Source organism: Morone saxatilis, unplaced genomic scaffold (assembly GCF_004916995.1).
Source record: "Morone saxatilis isolate NCDOM2014 unplaced genomic scaffold, NCSU_SB_2.0 Contig8, whole genome shotgun sequence".
NCBI classification, from domain to species: Eukaryota; Metazoa; Chordata; class Actinopteri; family Moronidae; genus Morone; species Morone saxatilis.
In genome coordinates this window covers 8896711-8911356 of record NW_023340257.1, presented here as the reverse complement: position 1 = coordinate 8911356, position 14646 = coordinate 8896711, and the positions used below count along the sequence as shown (strand labels likewise).

General features: G+C 41.9%; 1 protein-coding gene across 1 annotated transcript in view; it reads right to left on the bottom strand.

Moving 5' to 3' along the window:
• Positions 1-14646, bottom strand: part of vaspb (vasodilator stimulated phosphoprotein b) — a 24690-nt gene that overhangs the window by 4641 nt on the left and 5403 nt on the right. Inside the window, exons 2-6 of the mRNA XM_035680426.1 lie at positions 6782-6953; positions 4304-4484; positions 3165-3231; positions 1572-1734; positions 32-185 (exon numbers count right to left, since the gene is read on the bottom strand). Coding sequence (XP_035536319.1) covers positions 32-185; positions 1572-1734; positions 3165-3231; positions 4304-4484; positions 6782-6953 — 737 coding nt within the window. The remainder of the gene's footprint in view (positions 1-31; positions 186-1571; positions 1735-3164; positions 3232-4303; positions 4485-6781; positions 6954-14646) is intronic.

Here is a 14646-nt window from a genome sequence, read left to right as displayed (position 1 = left end):
CCTCTCCTCACCCACCTCACCCTCCACCCACTTGGCAGCCAGTTTGCACACGCTCCCCTCTTCGCGACGCGCATGTGCCTCCCAGCAACCGCCGCAGCTCGAATGCTAGCTGGGCACAGCAGGGTCCGCCCGGCCTGAATAGGCATGCCAAGCGTTCCCTGGCTCACTGCTGACACAACAGCAAACTGACAACACGCACGGCCAAAAACCACACACACGCCCAACACGCTGCCGCTGCCCACACCCAGCCCTCAGCTGCTGCTCCACACCACACACACACACACACACACACACACACACACACGCCTGCATACATATGGAGTGTGCATGCAGAAACAACATACAATCCAGCTAGCACATCACTCGGCTTCAATGCAAGGACAGTAGTGAAAAACACACGACAAAAAACTACACATAGCTCAACCACCCGGCTCCAGCCCGACCCAACGCCTTCCCGCACGTAACTCTTTCTTGCACACACACTCACAAATGTATGCTTGAAAATCCCAGTATTCATGTTAGGTAATGAGCTCATATATTTTATTCATCTATAAAAAACGCAATTTAGAATTGTTATAGTAATAATTTAAGAAATATATATTATTATTTTAGTTTTTATATTTTCTTTTTTTCTTTATTCCGTCTTCTTTCATATTTTTTATATTTATCCTGCATTTTCTTTTCTTCTGTAATTTGTTGGTCTTATTTTTTATTTTTCTATCTTATTACTTTATCTTTTTTTTTTTTCTATTATCTTTATCTGTTTATTATATTCTATATCTTTCTATTCTTCTATCTCTTTTTTTTTTGTAAAATAAGCCAAATACTTGACCACCACAGGATTAAAATATCATCCAGTATTACAGGGTAGCCAAAAGGGGATTCAAGGAATGTGATTTTTAAATGCGAAAAATCAAAAGGCGAAGAAGAAGGGGGCGTTCCAGTCAGCGAAAACGGGAACCCCCACCAGCACGAGAACGCCCATTTGTGGCTGCAGTTGGATGATATTGAAACTGTTCAGTGAAGACAATGTGCGAATGACAGTGTGACGTCCCAGACGGTTGACAATCTTGGGAGAAAGGTAGTTAACTTGTTAGTCTAAAATCCAAAACAATGATCCTAAATCATAATGCAAGATAGCCCATTTAGAGCTTTGGCGCCCAGAGACAGCCTGTGTCAAAATTCTGATAGTGTCACAAATTTAGAACTAAATTAAAATGGGGGGCTTAAAGAGATGGCTTGTTTTAGTTTTATGGATTTATGATTTTAGGTTTATGGATGTTATTTGAGAATTAATCATGCAAAGCTACTCTAGTGGAGTCTCAGACAAATAATATAGAGCTGGAAATGAGTATAATAGGTTTAAATATAGTTAAAAGCTTGTTTTTTGCTGTTATTGATACTGTGTCTCTGCTTGCATATTTTTTATTTAAATGGCTCAAGAGCCTTGGGAGCCTTCTCACACAGTATGCAAACGGCCTGTAGATTACTGTTATCAGCGTGTGAAGACCATAAGAAATGATGACCACTGTGTTCTCTCTGTGAAATATGAGGAACTACCAAGCCTAGACTGTATTGTAGTTACATGCAGTTATGTTGACCTGACCAGGTGTTTCCTGACCTGCAGCAGCTTGTCTTTCTCTCTCCAGTCTCTCTCTTTCCTGCCGCTCCCGCTCCTGTCTTTCTCTCTCCTGTCGCTCCCGTTCCTGCTGTTCCAACCTCTGCTGCTCCAATCTACATACAAAGACAAACACATCTGTCAGCAACGGATATATGTAAACATACTCAAAATAAATCATTGACTGTACAGGACAGACACATGAAAAAGTTTTTATATTTAATCTGGCTGATATGATTAGACAGGCTAACCGTGAGATAAAGCAGAGAGCGAGAAAGGAAAGGGGCATGATGAGTAATGCCAGCTTTCAGCCGTTAATATGTAAATGGCCTGCAGATTATTTGATTATTTATGCAACATCCATTGTTTTCGAGCAACTCTGTCTAATTATGGCATTTGGGCACAAGTGTAAAGAGCTCTAACCAGGATTTGTATTCAATATAGAGACTTTGCTAAAAGGAGAGATGGATTTTATAGCTCCTGATTAGCCTGTCACTATAAAGTCCACAGCTGGACACAGTGGCCTAATTCGAGCTGCCTCGATTCACTATTGCTCCCTTCCCTCTCCCCCAACATCTGCTACTCACAACAGCTGTATACAGAACAGCACACATACAGCGTATAAACCCACTCAAAGATGCACAGGTCCACACACGCCATACACGCAAAGTGAGAGTCGCTGTGATTTTTAGAACAGCTGATTGACTTCGGCAGAGTTCCCAGGAAAGGGGGAGGGGAGATTATGTCCATTTCGTTTTCTCAGATTTTTCTTACAACCATCTGATACTGGAGGAAATTGTAAATTCATTAGCTCTAAAAGCATTAATGGAAACAATATCCACCTGCATCTGTGCTGGATTTCAAAGGTTTTAAAGGCTCCCTAAGCCACAGTACGTCAGCAGCCACTGGGTCAGCTAGTAACTTGACAGTCAGTCCCTGTAGCCAATCACAAAGCCTCCCCGACTGTGCAACATATTACTTTTCAGTCTAAATGAGATTAAACGGTTAATGCCTAGTCAATGCAGGCGTGCACAACAGGTCTCGCTGTAGGAACCGATAGATGCAAAGAAGGTGGGATTGATGTGAGAGGTGTCCGCCTTGCTGTCTTTCTGACCTTTAACCTACAGGGGCTGACAGAGGGTTTAGCACCGTCAGGCTAATACCATCAAATCCTCTACATACGCGTGTGTGCAAACCGTGCCAACAGGGATACCACAAAGCCAAGACAGCTTGACTTGCAATTGATTGTTATGCAACTAAACCCAGAGGATACGTTTGCTTCTGTTATAAACATAAACCTCGCAGAATAGCCAACTTGCTCCAAAGAAAATCTACTTTTTAGATAAATACTTTGCTTATTGCTGGATCCAGCCTGCAGACCCAGAAGAAACCTGAAAAAATGTCAATCATATCAGCTGCATACATTCATAATTTTTTTTGCTGAATCAGGCTCAGTCAACATCTGAGGGGATTTACAATTGTGGCTGGTGGTTTATTAAAATTAGCAAAGTAAAGGTGGGTTTCATTAAGAGGAAGTCTGAAGTACCTCCGCTGTTGCTCAAGATCTTCCGCAGGAGGTCCATTTGACAGTGGGCGGGGAAGTGTTGCATAGCCTGCCAAAACACAGCACAGAAAACATTACAACAAATAAAAAAAGATTACAGAACATGGGATAAGACACTGCTGTGTAACTGCTCTTGAACAATTTATGACTTTATTTTATTTGACTCTTTGAGTTTGTTTGCTTTTATTGGTGTACACACCTTGTCAACCCATGTAGCTGAGTGTCCAAAGTCTGACCATCATGTAGACTGCCATGATGATATGATAGAGGGTGCTGTACACCGTGGATGAGCATTTTATGGTCTATAATTGCAGTAGGTTTGCCACACTGTTCCAGAGCTCTTACAGTACAGATTGTGTTTACAGTGTTGTTCATGGTTTAACAGCACGAGATATGCAATGGATCTGATTTTATCTAAACAGGCAGCTGATATAAACAAACAGAAACAAAGACTCAATAGCTGAGACATGGATTATGGCAGAATATCAACAGGTCTTATGGAGCAGACATCAGTAGTGAAGAAGGGAATGAGTGGGGTTTATATTACTTTAGAAAACTAGTGTTACTTGATACTATGTGATTGGAGTGAGCAAATTCAAGTCAACTTAAAAATGCATTAAAAAAAATGGAAAACCAAAAGAAAAACCAATCTTGCATCATATTGCGCAAAACCATACCCAGAGCCAGCACAGCACTTTTTAAGAACACATAAGACAAAACACAAAACACAAGAGGGTGGGCCTTTCTAATGCATCACAAGTTCTTATTTTCTCAGAACACTAATTTGTTTATCTCAGTAAAAGGTTTTCTGCTCTTAAATTGAATGCACTTTCCAGGAAAATCCGTCATAAATAAAAGGGCCAAATAATCCTACGTCAGAGCAGCCAGCCTTAGCCCTGTGTGTGAAATGTACCTACAGAAACGAAACACTAGAACTAGTAATCAGAAAGCATCTGTCAGCCTTACTAGGGTACAATATGAGGGGGCCTAAAAGCTCAGAGACGCTGTGCTTTTCATGTAGTGTGGACAGAGAGCTGCCAGCACTGATCCCAGGGATGACAGTCAGGTCTGTTGCACATTCATGATCAAATCTGAATGTAGACAGCCTTTCGTGAATTTACCTGCGTCCGCCATGGAGTTGAGCACCTCCAGAGCGTGAGCCATGCCATTGGCAAATAGAGCAGCATCCTCCTTGCTGCCAAAGTTGAGCCCCCACACCTGCCGGGCATCCCGCCACTGGTGGAAATTGGGTGTGGCCTGGTTATACTTCAAACCTCTCACAATTGGACAGTTTATAACCACCTGTGGAAGGAATAGGAACAGATGATCAATTCCAAGGATCTATTTGGTAGAGATGGTGAGGAGAGTCATTGAACAGTTCCAAAGATCTGATTTCATCTTAAACCAATTTCAAACCTGCTGCTCAGAAGCTTTAAATAAATACGAGCTGTGTCCCTCACTAGAAAACTGGAAAAACAAAAACAACCTCAAACCCACATCCCTGCTTATGCTTAAAATTATAGTGTCTGTTTTATTGTTGTTAGATTCTTCTGGTTTATATTCCACCCAGCAGGTGGCGTGAAGCCAATGAACCAGGAGGAAAAAATGTCCTGGGTTTGAGCGTTGCCTGAATGTGCTGACGCACCATTTCACTATTTGTTTAACAGCCACTGGATTCCACAGAGCAGAGAGGAGGAGAGGAGACCCGTCGGGGTGAATATCATAGCGGGCAACATGCACTGAAAAGAGAGGGGTTGCAAGTTCAGCTGCCACTGGAGACGGTGGCATTCCTAAACTCTCCACAATGCTGTCAAAACACAAGAAAGGTAGGTGTGGCAGACTGTGGATATGGCCAGAAACACATAGAAAACCAGGATGATCTCCTTTTTAAAAAGCAGTTTAATCATACAACCAGGCTGGGTTGCTGAACTGAAAAAAAGTGTGAAAACAACAAAGTTACTCTATAAACAGCTATAGAGAGAACAGGAGGAATAGGAGGGGACATGACAGTAAATATATATATATATATATATATATATTCTCTCTTATTAGCACCTCTGTGCTCTCACCAAGCACCATCCTAAAGCACGTCTCCATCCGACACAAATATAGAGTCCTTATTGGGTATCAGGCTTCCCCCTAAATTGTCACAGGAAATGGTTGAACAGGCTAACTATCTCACAGGAAACATCATCCAATTTAAGACCTGTCTCTGGGGAAAGCTTAAGAGTCCTAAATGTTTAAAGAAGGAGAGAGACACTGAGGCAGCCGGCAGAACAGGGGCGTAGTCAAGAATAGACCCACCCGAACTCAGTTTACCCAGGTTTTAAACTTGGAATCTGCCCACCTTTATCTTGTGAGTCATAGTCTGGCAATAACGACAAGGAAACCCTCTTTGTTCTTCTTATCCAACATGCAGGTGTCTTCTCAGGTTTGAAGAACAGTCTCTCACTATGCCCACTACGTGTTCCACAGAAATTCGTCTTTATGTGGGAGTGTGTTATTTGATATTTGTTATTTTTGAGCTTCTGACAATAAAGGATATACATCTTGATATCCATGGGGGTTTTTTCATTTCTGAAAATGACTTTACAAAAGGATTTGTCTTCATAACAATCTAACCATTCTTTAATCAATGACACTAGTTTTAAACAGACTAGTGCCAACATAGATATTTATAGAACAGAAGTAAAACACAAGCTTACATTCGTAATACAATAACCTGGGTTTGTTTCCGTTGTAGTAAATGAGTACAGAGGCAGAATGCTCGAAATCCTCACAGTAACAATTAAAACCAAAATTTCAATTCAATTTTATTTGTATAGCGCTAATTCATAAATAGAGCAGGTCTAGACCGAACTCCTTATAACATTATAAGCTCATCTGAGAGCTTGGTATAGTACTCCAGCTTCCTCTCGGCCATTTGCAGAAATGTTCTCTACATGTTCTCTCATTCCCAAAGCATAAAAACACTTAGAGGAGCTGCCACTGACAAGATAAACAAAGTGAACACAAGTGTCCTGTCAAGTTGAGAAATTTCAACAACAAATACAGCGCGCCTTATCCCCTCACACTGTCCTAACATTGAATTCATGGAATAAACTCAACCTGTAGAAGTAATCTACTCTTAAACTGCGAGCTCCGGTGCTATAGTTTTTCTGTAATACTAGAGGCGGCCACACTTGCACTAAATGTCTTGCTGGTACACAGTCCAAACTGTCATAAGTGCAAGTAAATAACTGACTAAATGAATGCAATTAAAGAGTAATAAAATCTATTGACCAGTGTCTTCTTACGTATTGCTGATAAAATGGCCACAGCATATACAGTAAATATTGTCTGTATTGTCGCACAGCCCTCGTGTGCTGTTTGATAGATAATAGTTAATGAATAAATGGCCACATACAAAGATAGTCTGTCTCACACTTGCTTGCTCATACACCATCAGGTACTTACAAGAGACCACACACACACACACACACACACATAAACACAAAAAAGACTACATACACTTCCACCTCCAGAGGCAAACTCACACAGAAGCCCCAAACACACAAAGTTTGTCAGACCCACAGCGAGCCAGAAGCTGGCAGTTGTACCTGCTGGTCCGTCTGCATCTTGCGTCCCACTATCCTGAAGGCATTGTTGGTGGGGTTGTGATAGATCTGGACTCTGCTGAAGGCCTGGGCTCCAGCGCCCGCCGGCAGCCACTTCTTATTGCCATCGTCATATATCATCACAGTGGCACGAGCCTGGCAAATACTCGACTCACTGAAAGACAGAGAGCAAGACAGAAACATTTTAGGTTGAGTTTTTAGAGTATGAAGGCCACAAGTCCCAAAACAAACGAAAAACATCACTCACTCAGGATGCAGTCAGTAAATTTAAAGTTTGATTTGTTAGTTTTTCAAAAATGGTACAGGCAGCCAAGCAAAATCTGTATGAGCTCGTATGTTCAGTGGTGCATTCTTTGTTGGTCCAAGCCTACAAAACACAACACATCTCCTACCTGTAGCCAAGAAGAAAATAAAGACTGCAAGACGAAAACATAGCCACAGAAATAAAACCATTGAGGTTTGTGGTAGGAAATGCACACTCAGACTATAAAGGTGTGATCAAGGATATTTGTGGTCAAACTTTGTGTTTCTGAAGGTCTATGGAGATAATAGATCTCCATGGCTATATCTACATACAAGATGTGGACAAATACTCTTATTTCTTCTCTATTTTGCAATATAAATTATATACGTATGTGTGAGTATAAAGTATAAATAACATAAACAATAAGATACAATACAATATCTGATGACAAATTCAATTTTTGTTACAGATCAATTAGTATAATCTAAAACATTTTACCACTTTAAAACGCTATGAAATGATTGTATGTAGTGTGGACTGCAGCTGGAAGGGAAGAAGCAAACACAAGGGGAGGTGAGGAGGAATTGGAGACACCGGATGGACAAACAGACCAAAAACACTCAGTAGTCTCCACTATAAATAAACTATTTTAACAGATGAATAGTCTCAATACAGTGCTTCTGAAAGTGTGCTAGGAAATAACCATCCAGCTAATGGATCATACTGTATCATTTGGAACATGCTGACAGTGGAGTTTGTGAAATTGAAATAGTGTCTGGCAAGTTGTATTGATCAAAGAATAGGATCTCTCTTGGCACACGTATCAGGTATCACAATTAGGGCCACAGCTAATGATTATTTTCATTATTGATTTATCGGCAAGCCATTTTCTGGATTAATCGATGGCTCTATAAAATGTCAGAAAACAGTAAAAAAATAAAATGGTTCTTTATTGTCCTTTCCAGGAAATTTGTTGCCACTCTGTACATCATCTCATGCATACGCAACATTAACACAAGATAGACGGCGAAACACAGCACATTTGTACATACATTCTGATATTGATGGGAAAAATTCCCATCACATTTTACACAGCTGACATCATGAAATGTTGTTTTGTCCGACTAACAGTGCAAAACCCAATGATATTCAATTTACAATGACGGAGAAAACCAGCAAATCCTCTCACTGGAGAAACTAACACTGATTAGTCCGTAAATGGTTGCAGATGAATCAATCATCAAATCATTGCAGCTAAAATCATGATTGTGTTACTGAAGTGTTAAGCATGTGTTCCACGAGTAGAGCTGAGGATACTAGGAAGTGAAAGACTAAGAGAAGGAAAGCAGCAAAGTGTTGATTTGAGCGAGAGGAGAAAAAGACATTAGTTCGATGCCAAACAAGATGGGAGGCGAGACAACAATGGAGGCTGACAAAGACAGGAAGTTGAGCCGAGAACCGCCAACGAGACGAGGCTCTGGAATCTTCCACCTGCTCTGCATCAACCTCCACCTCCACACACTTTGAGAGAAAACATGTGCTGTGAGCTCGCTGACAACACATTTATTTAGAGTTCCGCGCAGGCCGAATACACACAAGTTACAACACATTCAAGAATGCCCGCACATATGCAGGTTGAGGTAGCAGCAGAGGCTGCGCGTGTGTGCATGTGTTTGCATAGGCGTTTGCATTTCAGACACTGATATCTCGCGATAAAGAAATCGTTCATTGTAGAAAAGAATACCGCAATTTTATACCACAACAAATATGGCCCGTACAAAACGAGTATGGACAAAGTGGAGGAAGTATAAAGTAACAGTGAGTACAGTTGACAGAAAGGAGCACAGACACAGAGGAACAAAGGTGGCGGATTCCTCCCCCTCCTCTCCTTATTTGCCCCCTATGTTCTCCCTATAGTCCCTTAATCCATCTCTTCCACCTCTCCCTCCATCTGTCCCACCCCTGATACAATCTGCTACTTCCTGTGACACAGCACCAAAGCCACAACCCACTTCCTGCTGCCAACACTGCCTAATAAGGACGGCCTCAGACCGAATAATCAATGTCCACACACACATACGTAGATAACATTAAAATTCAGTCCATGTTAACTGGAAATGATATGTTTGCTTCACTCCTGACAGCTACAGTATCAAAGCTACATGAAAAGAAAGGAGAGCGTAATGAGCACAGAATTGCGTGATGCTCGCTCTGCTCCAACCAGGAACTACTACACATTTCTAGGCCTACACATATCCCTATACTGTTTGAGCACTCCTGGTACAAACAGTGAGTAACTTTTAGCATTAACTGTGTAACACATGGGAGTGGTTTACAATTTCACAACACACCAGATAGCTTTGGCTCTGCTGTCAATCCTAGAAAAGTGTATTATATCGACTTCAAAACGCCTTCCTGTGATTGTGTTGTTTGGCACACGTCTTATAGTAAGTGTGCCCCCCGGTGAATGTTTTTCACAGTAACGTTCTTTCCTCTATGCTTTGGCAACCTGTACAGCAGCTAGAGAGATTTTTTCAGAACTTTACTTTTATTTTAATATTTTGGCAAAAAAGGTTTTTTCTTAGGCTGAAGCTTAGCACATTCCTCTTAAATACTTTCAGGCCGAAAACCCATCACCAGAGGGCCTTGTAATGAGGCAGGATCTAATGTTGGACAATGTTTGGACAGACTAGAAGTGCTAAGTGAGGAAGAGCTTCTAATATAAGCAAAAAAGTGTAAATACAGATAGTGGTGAGATCTGGCATGAAACTTGTTGATAAAAGGGACCTCAGGATTTTGCAGAATCTGAATTATCTGACATCGATACTGTATGCTGCCATGTGCCAAACAAAGAGGTCTCTATGCCAAATAAGGAAGTTGGGCTGATTTACGCCCAGTTTTGGCGTAACTGCTGATATTTTTTTACATTAACTTTACATTTTTTTGATAAAATATTTAAATAAATATCCACGTACCACTAGAGGCAGCTTGCGTACCACCAATGGTACACATGCCATAGCTTGAGAACCAGTGTATTAGACTGTATCAGTTAGCTAGGTGTACATATTAATAATTAGAAAAAGCATAACAGACATGTTTGAGATAATTTAGTACAGTGTGCCAAATAGCAATGGCACGCTTTTTTTTTCAGCTGTAGAATGTCTTAAGTATATACATTTGTCAAAATGATTTTAAAAGCAGCCTGAAGGGGTCCTTACTAAACATGATTATTTATGCTATGTTTTTAGGCAGATATATCATTTGCTATTATGTTTGTAACTCTCAAATATCTGTATCGGCTTAAAAATCCAATATCTAATGCTCAGGGTGTGCAAGAAATAATTAAAAAACAACAACAATCAAATATATTTTAAAACTGATTATTTTCACTCTCAAAGTATCTGTGGAAACTGTGATATCTTGGATATGTGGTTTAAATATTTGAACTCAAATGGTAGAGAACAAACGATGCACGCAGAAAGTCACATAACTATTTTGACAACAGCGTATTAAGGAATTTTTACAAGGCAGGGAAGCCACTGTGGATTTAAGGTCACTGTTAACGGTAAGCCTGTATGCACTCAATGCCCATCGCTCACTTGTAGCAGGTTAAAACCACCTCAGGTCGAACAGATAAATACTGCAGCGCACTCTGATCTCATCTGCATCAAGCGTGTTTGTCGATGTATGGGGCAGAGAGGGCTTATGGGAACTGGGAGGGGACAGAGACACAGGACTGGGAAACGGATGCATATTTAATGGCAGAGAAAGCGAGGGCTCGGGAGTGAGACTGAGTGAGCGGCTGCATTATTGATAAAACTACGGACACTGAGACTCTAAAAAGCGTGTGCGGCGCATGCACATGAAGACAAGGACAAGCACACGCCCTCAACACCTGTCAACATGCCAACACGTGTGTCCATGTGCTGACCCGGTCCGCTGGGTATAGCAGGCCGCAGAAGACTCGCGGCTGGGGTTTGACTGGACTGCGTTTTAGTACTGGAATAAACCATGACAGGCGCGGCCATAAACAATCTATTCCTGTCCTTCCTTGGACGAAGACCACCAGTCCAACCGTGAGGACACTGAAGCTGGCTGTGGAGTTTAGCGAACTAATTGACCAGTTGACTTAAGAGGGTTTTCTCTTAAGCACAAATAGGTCACTGGCTGATGCTCTGGCGCGGATTTGAGCCACCAACCTTTAAGGCACCTTCGGCAAAGGACTTGCTTAACACAACAGAGGACTTCAGCACAGGAAGCTTTCACCAGGATGATGTACATATTGCGAGTATGCTTAGAAATAACCACTTCAAACTGAACCCTGTCTGTGTTCATTTGTGGTTATTACAGCCAGAGTTCCTCATCTCTGAGTGGTTTCTCGGTCAGCAGGGGGTTAACAGGAAACCGCAGTGCACGGCCGGGGCACATGCTCTCTTGGAAATGTCTGTATAAGGCTGTGCTCTCAGAGCTTTTCCCCAAATGTGCTGGCAAGTACAGTCAGGCCCAGTGGCTGTCTATTCCCTCCTCCTCCTCTTCTCCTCCTCTTCTCCTCCTCCTTCGTTTACCTGACCCTCCCACCACGCTCCTCTGCCACTCTTCTCTACTTCCCTTCACCACTCTCTCTGAATCAAATGACTAAAACAAGTACAAGATCTGTCTGGAGATGCCTCTGCAGGGATTTATGTTACATTACACTGCGCTTCATATTTACGTATAAGAGTAGAGTGAAATGGATAAAATGAGATAGTCTTACTAAGCAAAATGGCATACATGAAAGACAGACATCAGTCCTGAGCCAGACACAATGAAGTTGTCTAGATAATGCCATTTGTCTCCGCATCCATTCCTGGTTCCCTGTCCTCCTGCAGGAGTCCATAACACCACTATATGAAAAGCCTTTCTTGCCCTCACAACTACAGCCAACTATCATTTTTTAATGATGTTCGGGCTTTTTGAGTTATTCTTGCCTTCATGAAGTGTCTTTCTCTATGGTAACCAGACAGCAGAGAAGGCAGAAACCTGCGTGTGTGACTCATGCGCAACATCTGACAAGCCAGTGCAATCCAACAGTAATATCCATGCGGCTCCATGTCTCATCAACGGAAAACGTGTTTCTTCACAGCTTTGAGATTTGATTCACACATAACTCACAGCCAAAGATGAAACATAAGTTGGGAACAGGTGTCGCACTGGAGTTAGTAAATCTAAAGGTGGCCGTGTCGCACCTTAGATAAACAAACAGTGACTCATTACTTATTTCCTCCTTTCTCTACAGAAAGTTACATTAAAACCAGACAGGGGATGACAATAAGTCACTTAATAACATCTGTGTGTGTAACCAAACCACTTCCTCCCTCCACCTCACAGCCTAATAAAAATAGACACCATATTTCACAGATGATAGTCACACATGATAAATATTGACATGGTGAAAAAAATAAAAAACAGCAGATTAAAGGCCTTCAATTCTTCTACCACAGATCCAAAAATGTACAATTACTCCATCCTATTTGCAGATTTTTTCCCCCTCTGGCCTTAAGAAAATGAACCCCGTTTATATTTTATATTCACAGGTGACACACAGACACACAAACTACACACAGAGGTGTGAAGAGGAAGTGTTAGTTGCAGGGAGACATGGGAGAACAGCATGCGTCAGTATGCCCCACTTTATAATGTAATATTCTGAGACCTGGGCTGCGTGGTTGATCAGAACATTTGCTTTTGAGTCGTTTTCCTTTAAAATACGTGCTCTTATTTCTGCATCACCGCAGGTTCAATGGCCTACTGTACGACTGAACACATGTATCACAGGAAGAAAAGCTTTCACTTAATGATAAATGAGCAAATGCGGATCATTAGAGGAGGAAATACTAATAATAAAAAAGCTTGTTAGTATTGTGCTGCCTCACTGTACACACTGGCCTGAGGTCACGATGGTGGTAAAGTACTTGACCTCTCATGCTGACTCGCACATGGGCAGCCCGCACACAATAGCCTGTTGATGCTGGTCTGGTCATCTGACAGGACACTGTCCTCAAAGCACCCTTGGGCCATGTATACGGCTGTCAGCAATGTTCAGCTGGGCCCACATGACTCTGAAATCAACCTCACTGAACAACTTACATGTCATGGAACTCTCATGTCAATATTCAGTGACGATCAATGGCTGTAGCAGTAGGTGCAAATAAGTGCAGTTCCTGTTGAGAGCCTAGTTGTACCATAAATGATAATATGTAGCCCGACGGCCAGACTGGAGATTAAACTTCCCTTTGCTTTTTTTGGAAGGGTTTCTGCTGGAAGTTGTCATATATAAAAGAAACAGAATTAAATATCCAACACATTTTAAAAGTTTAAGCTAAGAGAGGAAATTATTTCTGGAAAAAGTTATTTTGGAATAGCCTTTCAGAGGTTTGAATTAAATACATTTTAGTCTTTTTGGAAAGCAAGTTGTTTTTCTATATTGTCCTATCCACTACAGTAAAGACCAAATAAAAAAAAAGCTTTGAGACTAAGGTTATGTTATGGCTGGAAAAGGAAAATGTCAACAAGCCCTCCTTTGTCTTATTCCTCTGCGGACTGAACTCTGTCTTTCTTTGTCCTTTTCATCATGCCTGTTTCTTCTCACACAGGTCCAAGCATGCAGCTAAAGCATAGACACAGACACACACTTGCTGCAGGCTACTGCTTTCTGCTTCCAAGAGTCAGCCATACAGAAACAGGCATCCAGGCTATCTAACTAACTCTCCTCAATATTTTTATCTGAATGAAGTCAGGCATCTTCAGCATTCTTTGAGCGCTGACTCATCTTTTGCCTGCCATCGTTTATCGAGCATCGTGGAAAAAGTTGAACAGCCGTTTGGCCGAGAACTTTCATTCTGTTGTGTGACTACTTCAAGAACAGAGATGAATTCCTTCCTGCCTCTGAGGCAGTGTGTGTGTGTGTGTGTTTGTGGTGTGTGTGTGTGTGGTCTGTGATAAGAAGTGTGTGGAGTGTGTGGGTGTTGTGTGTGAGTGTGTGATAGGAGGATGGAGTAAAGAGAGAGAGAGGGGGGGGGGGCACAACTGGCACAGCCAATGCCCATATTTGGAACCATCTCACCTCTGTCCTCCTCACCGAGCTCAATTCCTTTTACAGGTTGGAGCACATCCTCCTCGACTCCTCAAAGGAGGAGGCAGGCCTGCTTCTCTGGAATACTGAAACAAACTCCCTCCCTCTTTTTCAGCCGCTCTGACTTGTACACTCTTTCTTTTGCACTAGAGAAGAACTGTCTTCACTTCAACTCTGAGCCCAAAGTGGAGAAAAGCAAGAAGGCAACACCTAATCACATTTGCTGCCTCTCAGTGAGACTGAGTGTGTAGACTTTGACCTTACATTAGTGCACTTTGCAGATAGCAGCTACTTGGACAATAGTCTCACTAGACCTGCCCATTTTGGGCCAGCTTGCATTCCTTCCACATGTTACCTCTTCTTAAAGCCCACCTTCTAAGGGTGCGACGGTACGTGTATTCATCCCAAACCGTTCTGGACAGGATCTCCGGTTCGGAATGTGACTTCTTTAGTTCTGTGTGCTTCCTGTGATTCAAACCATTACTGTCAAAA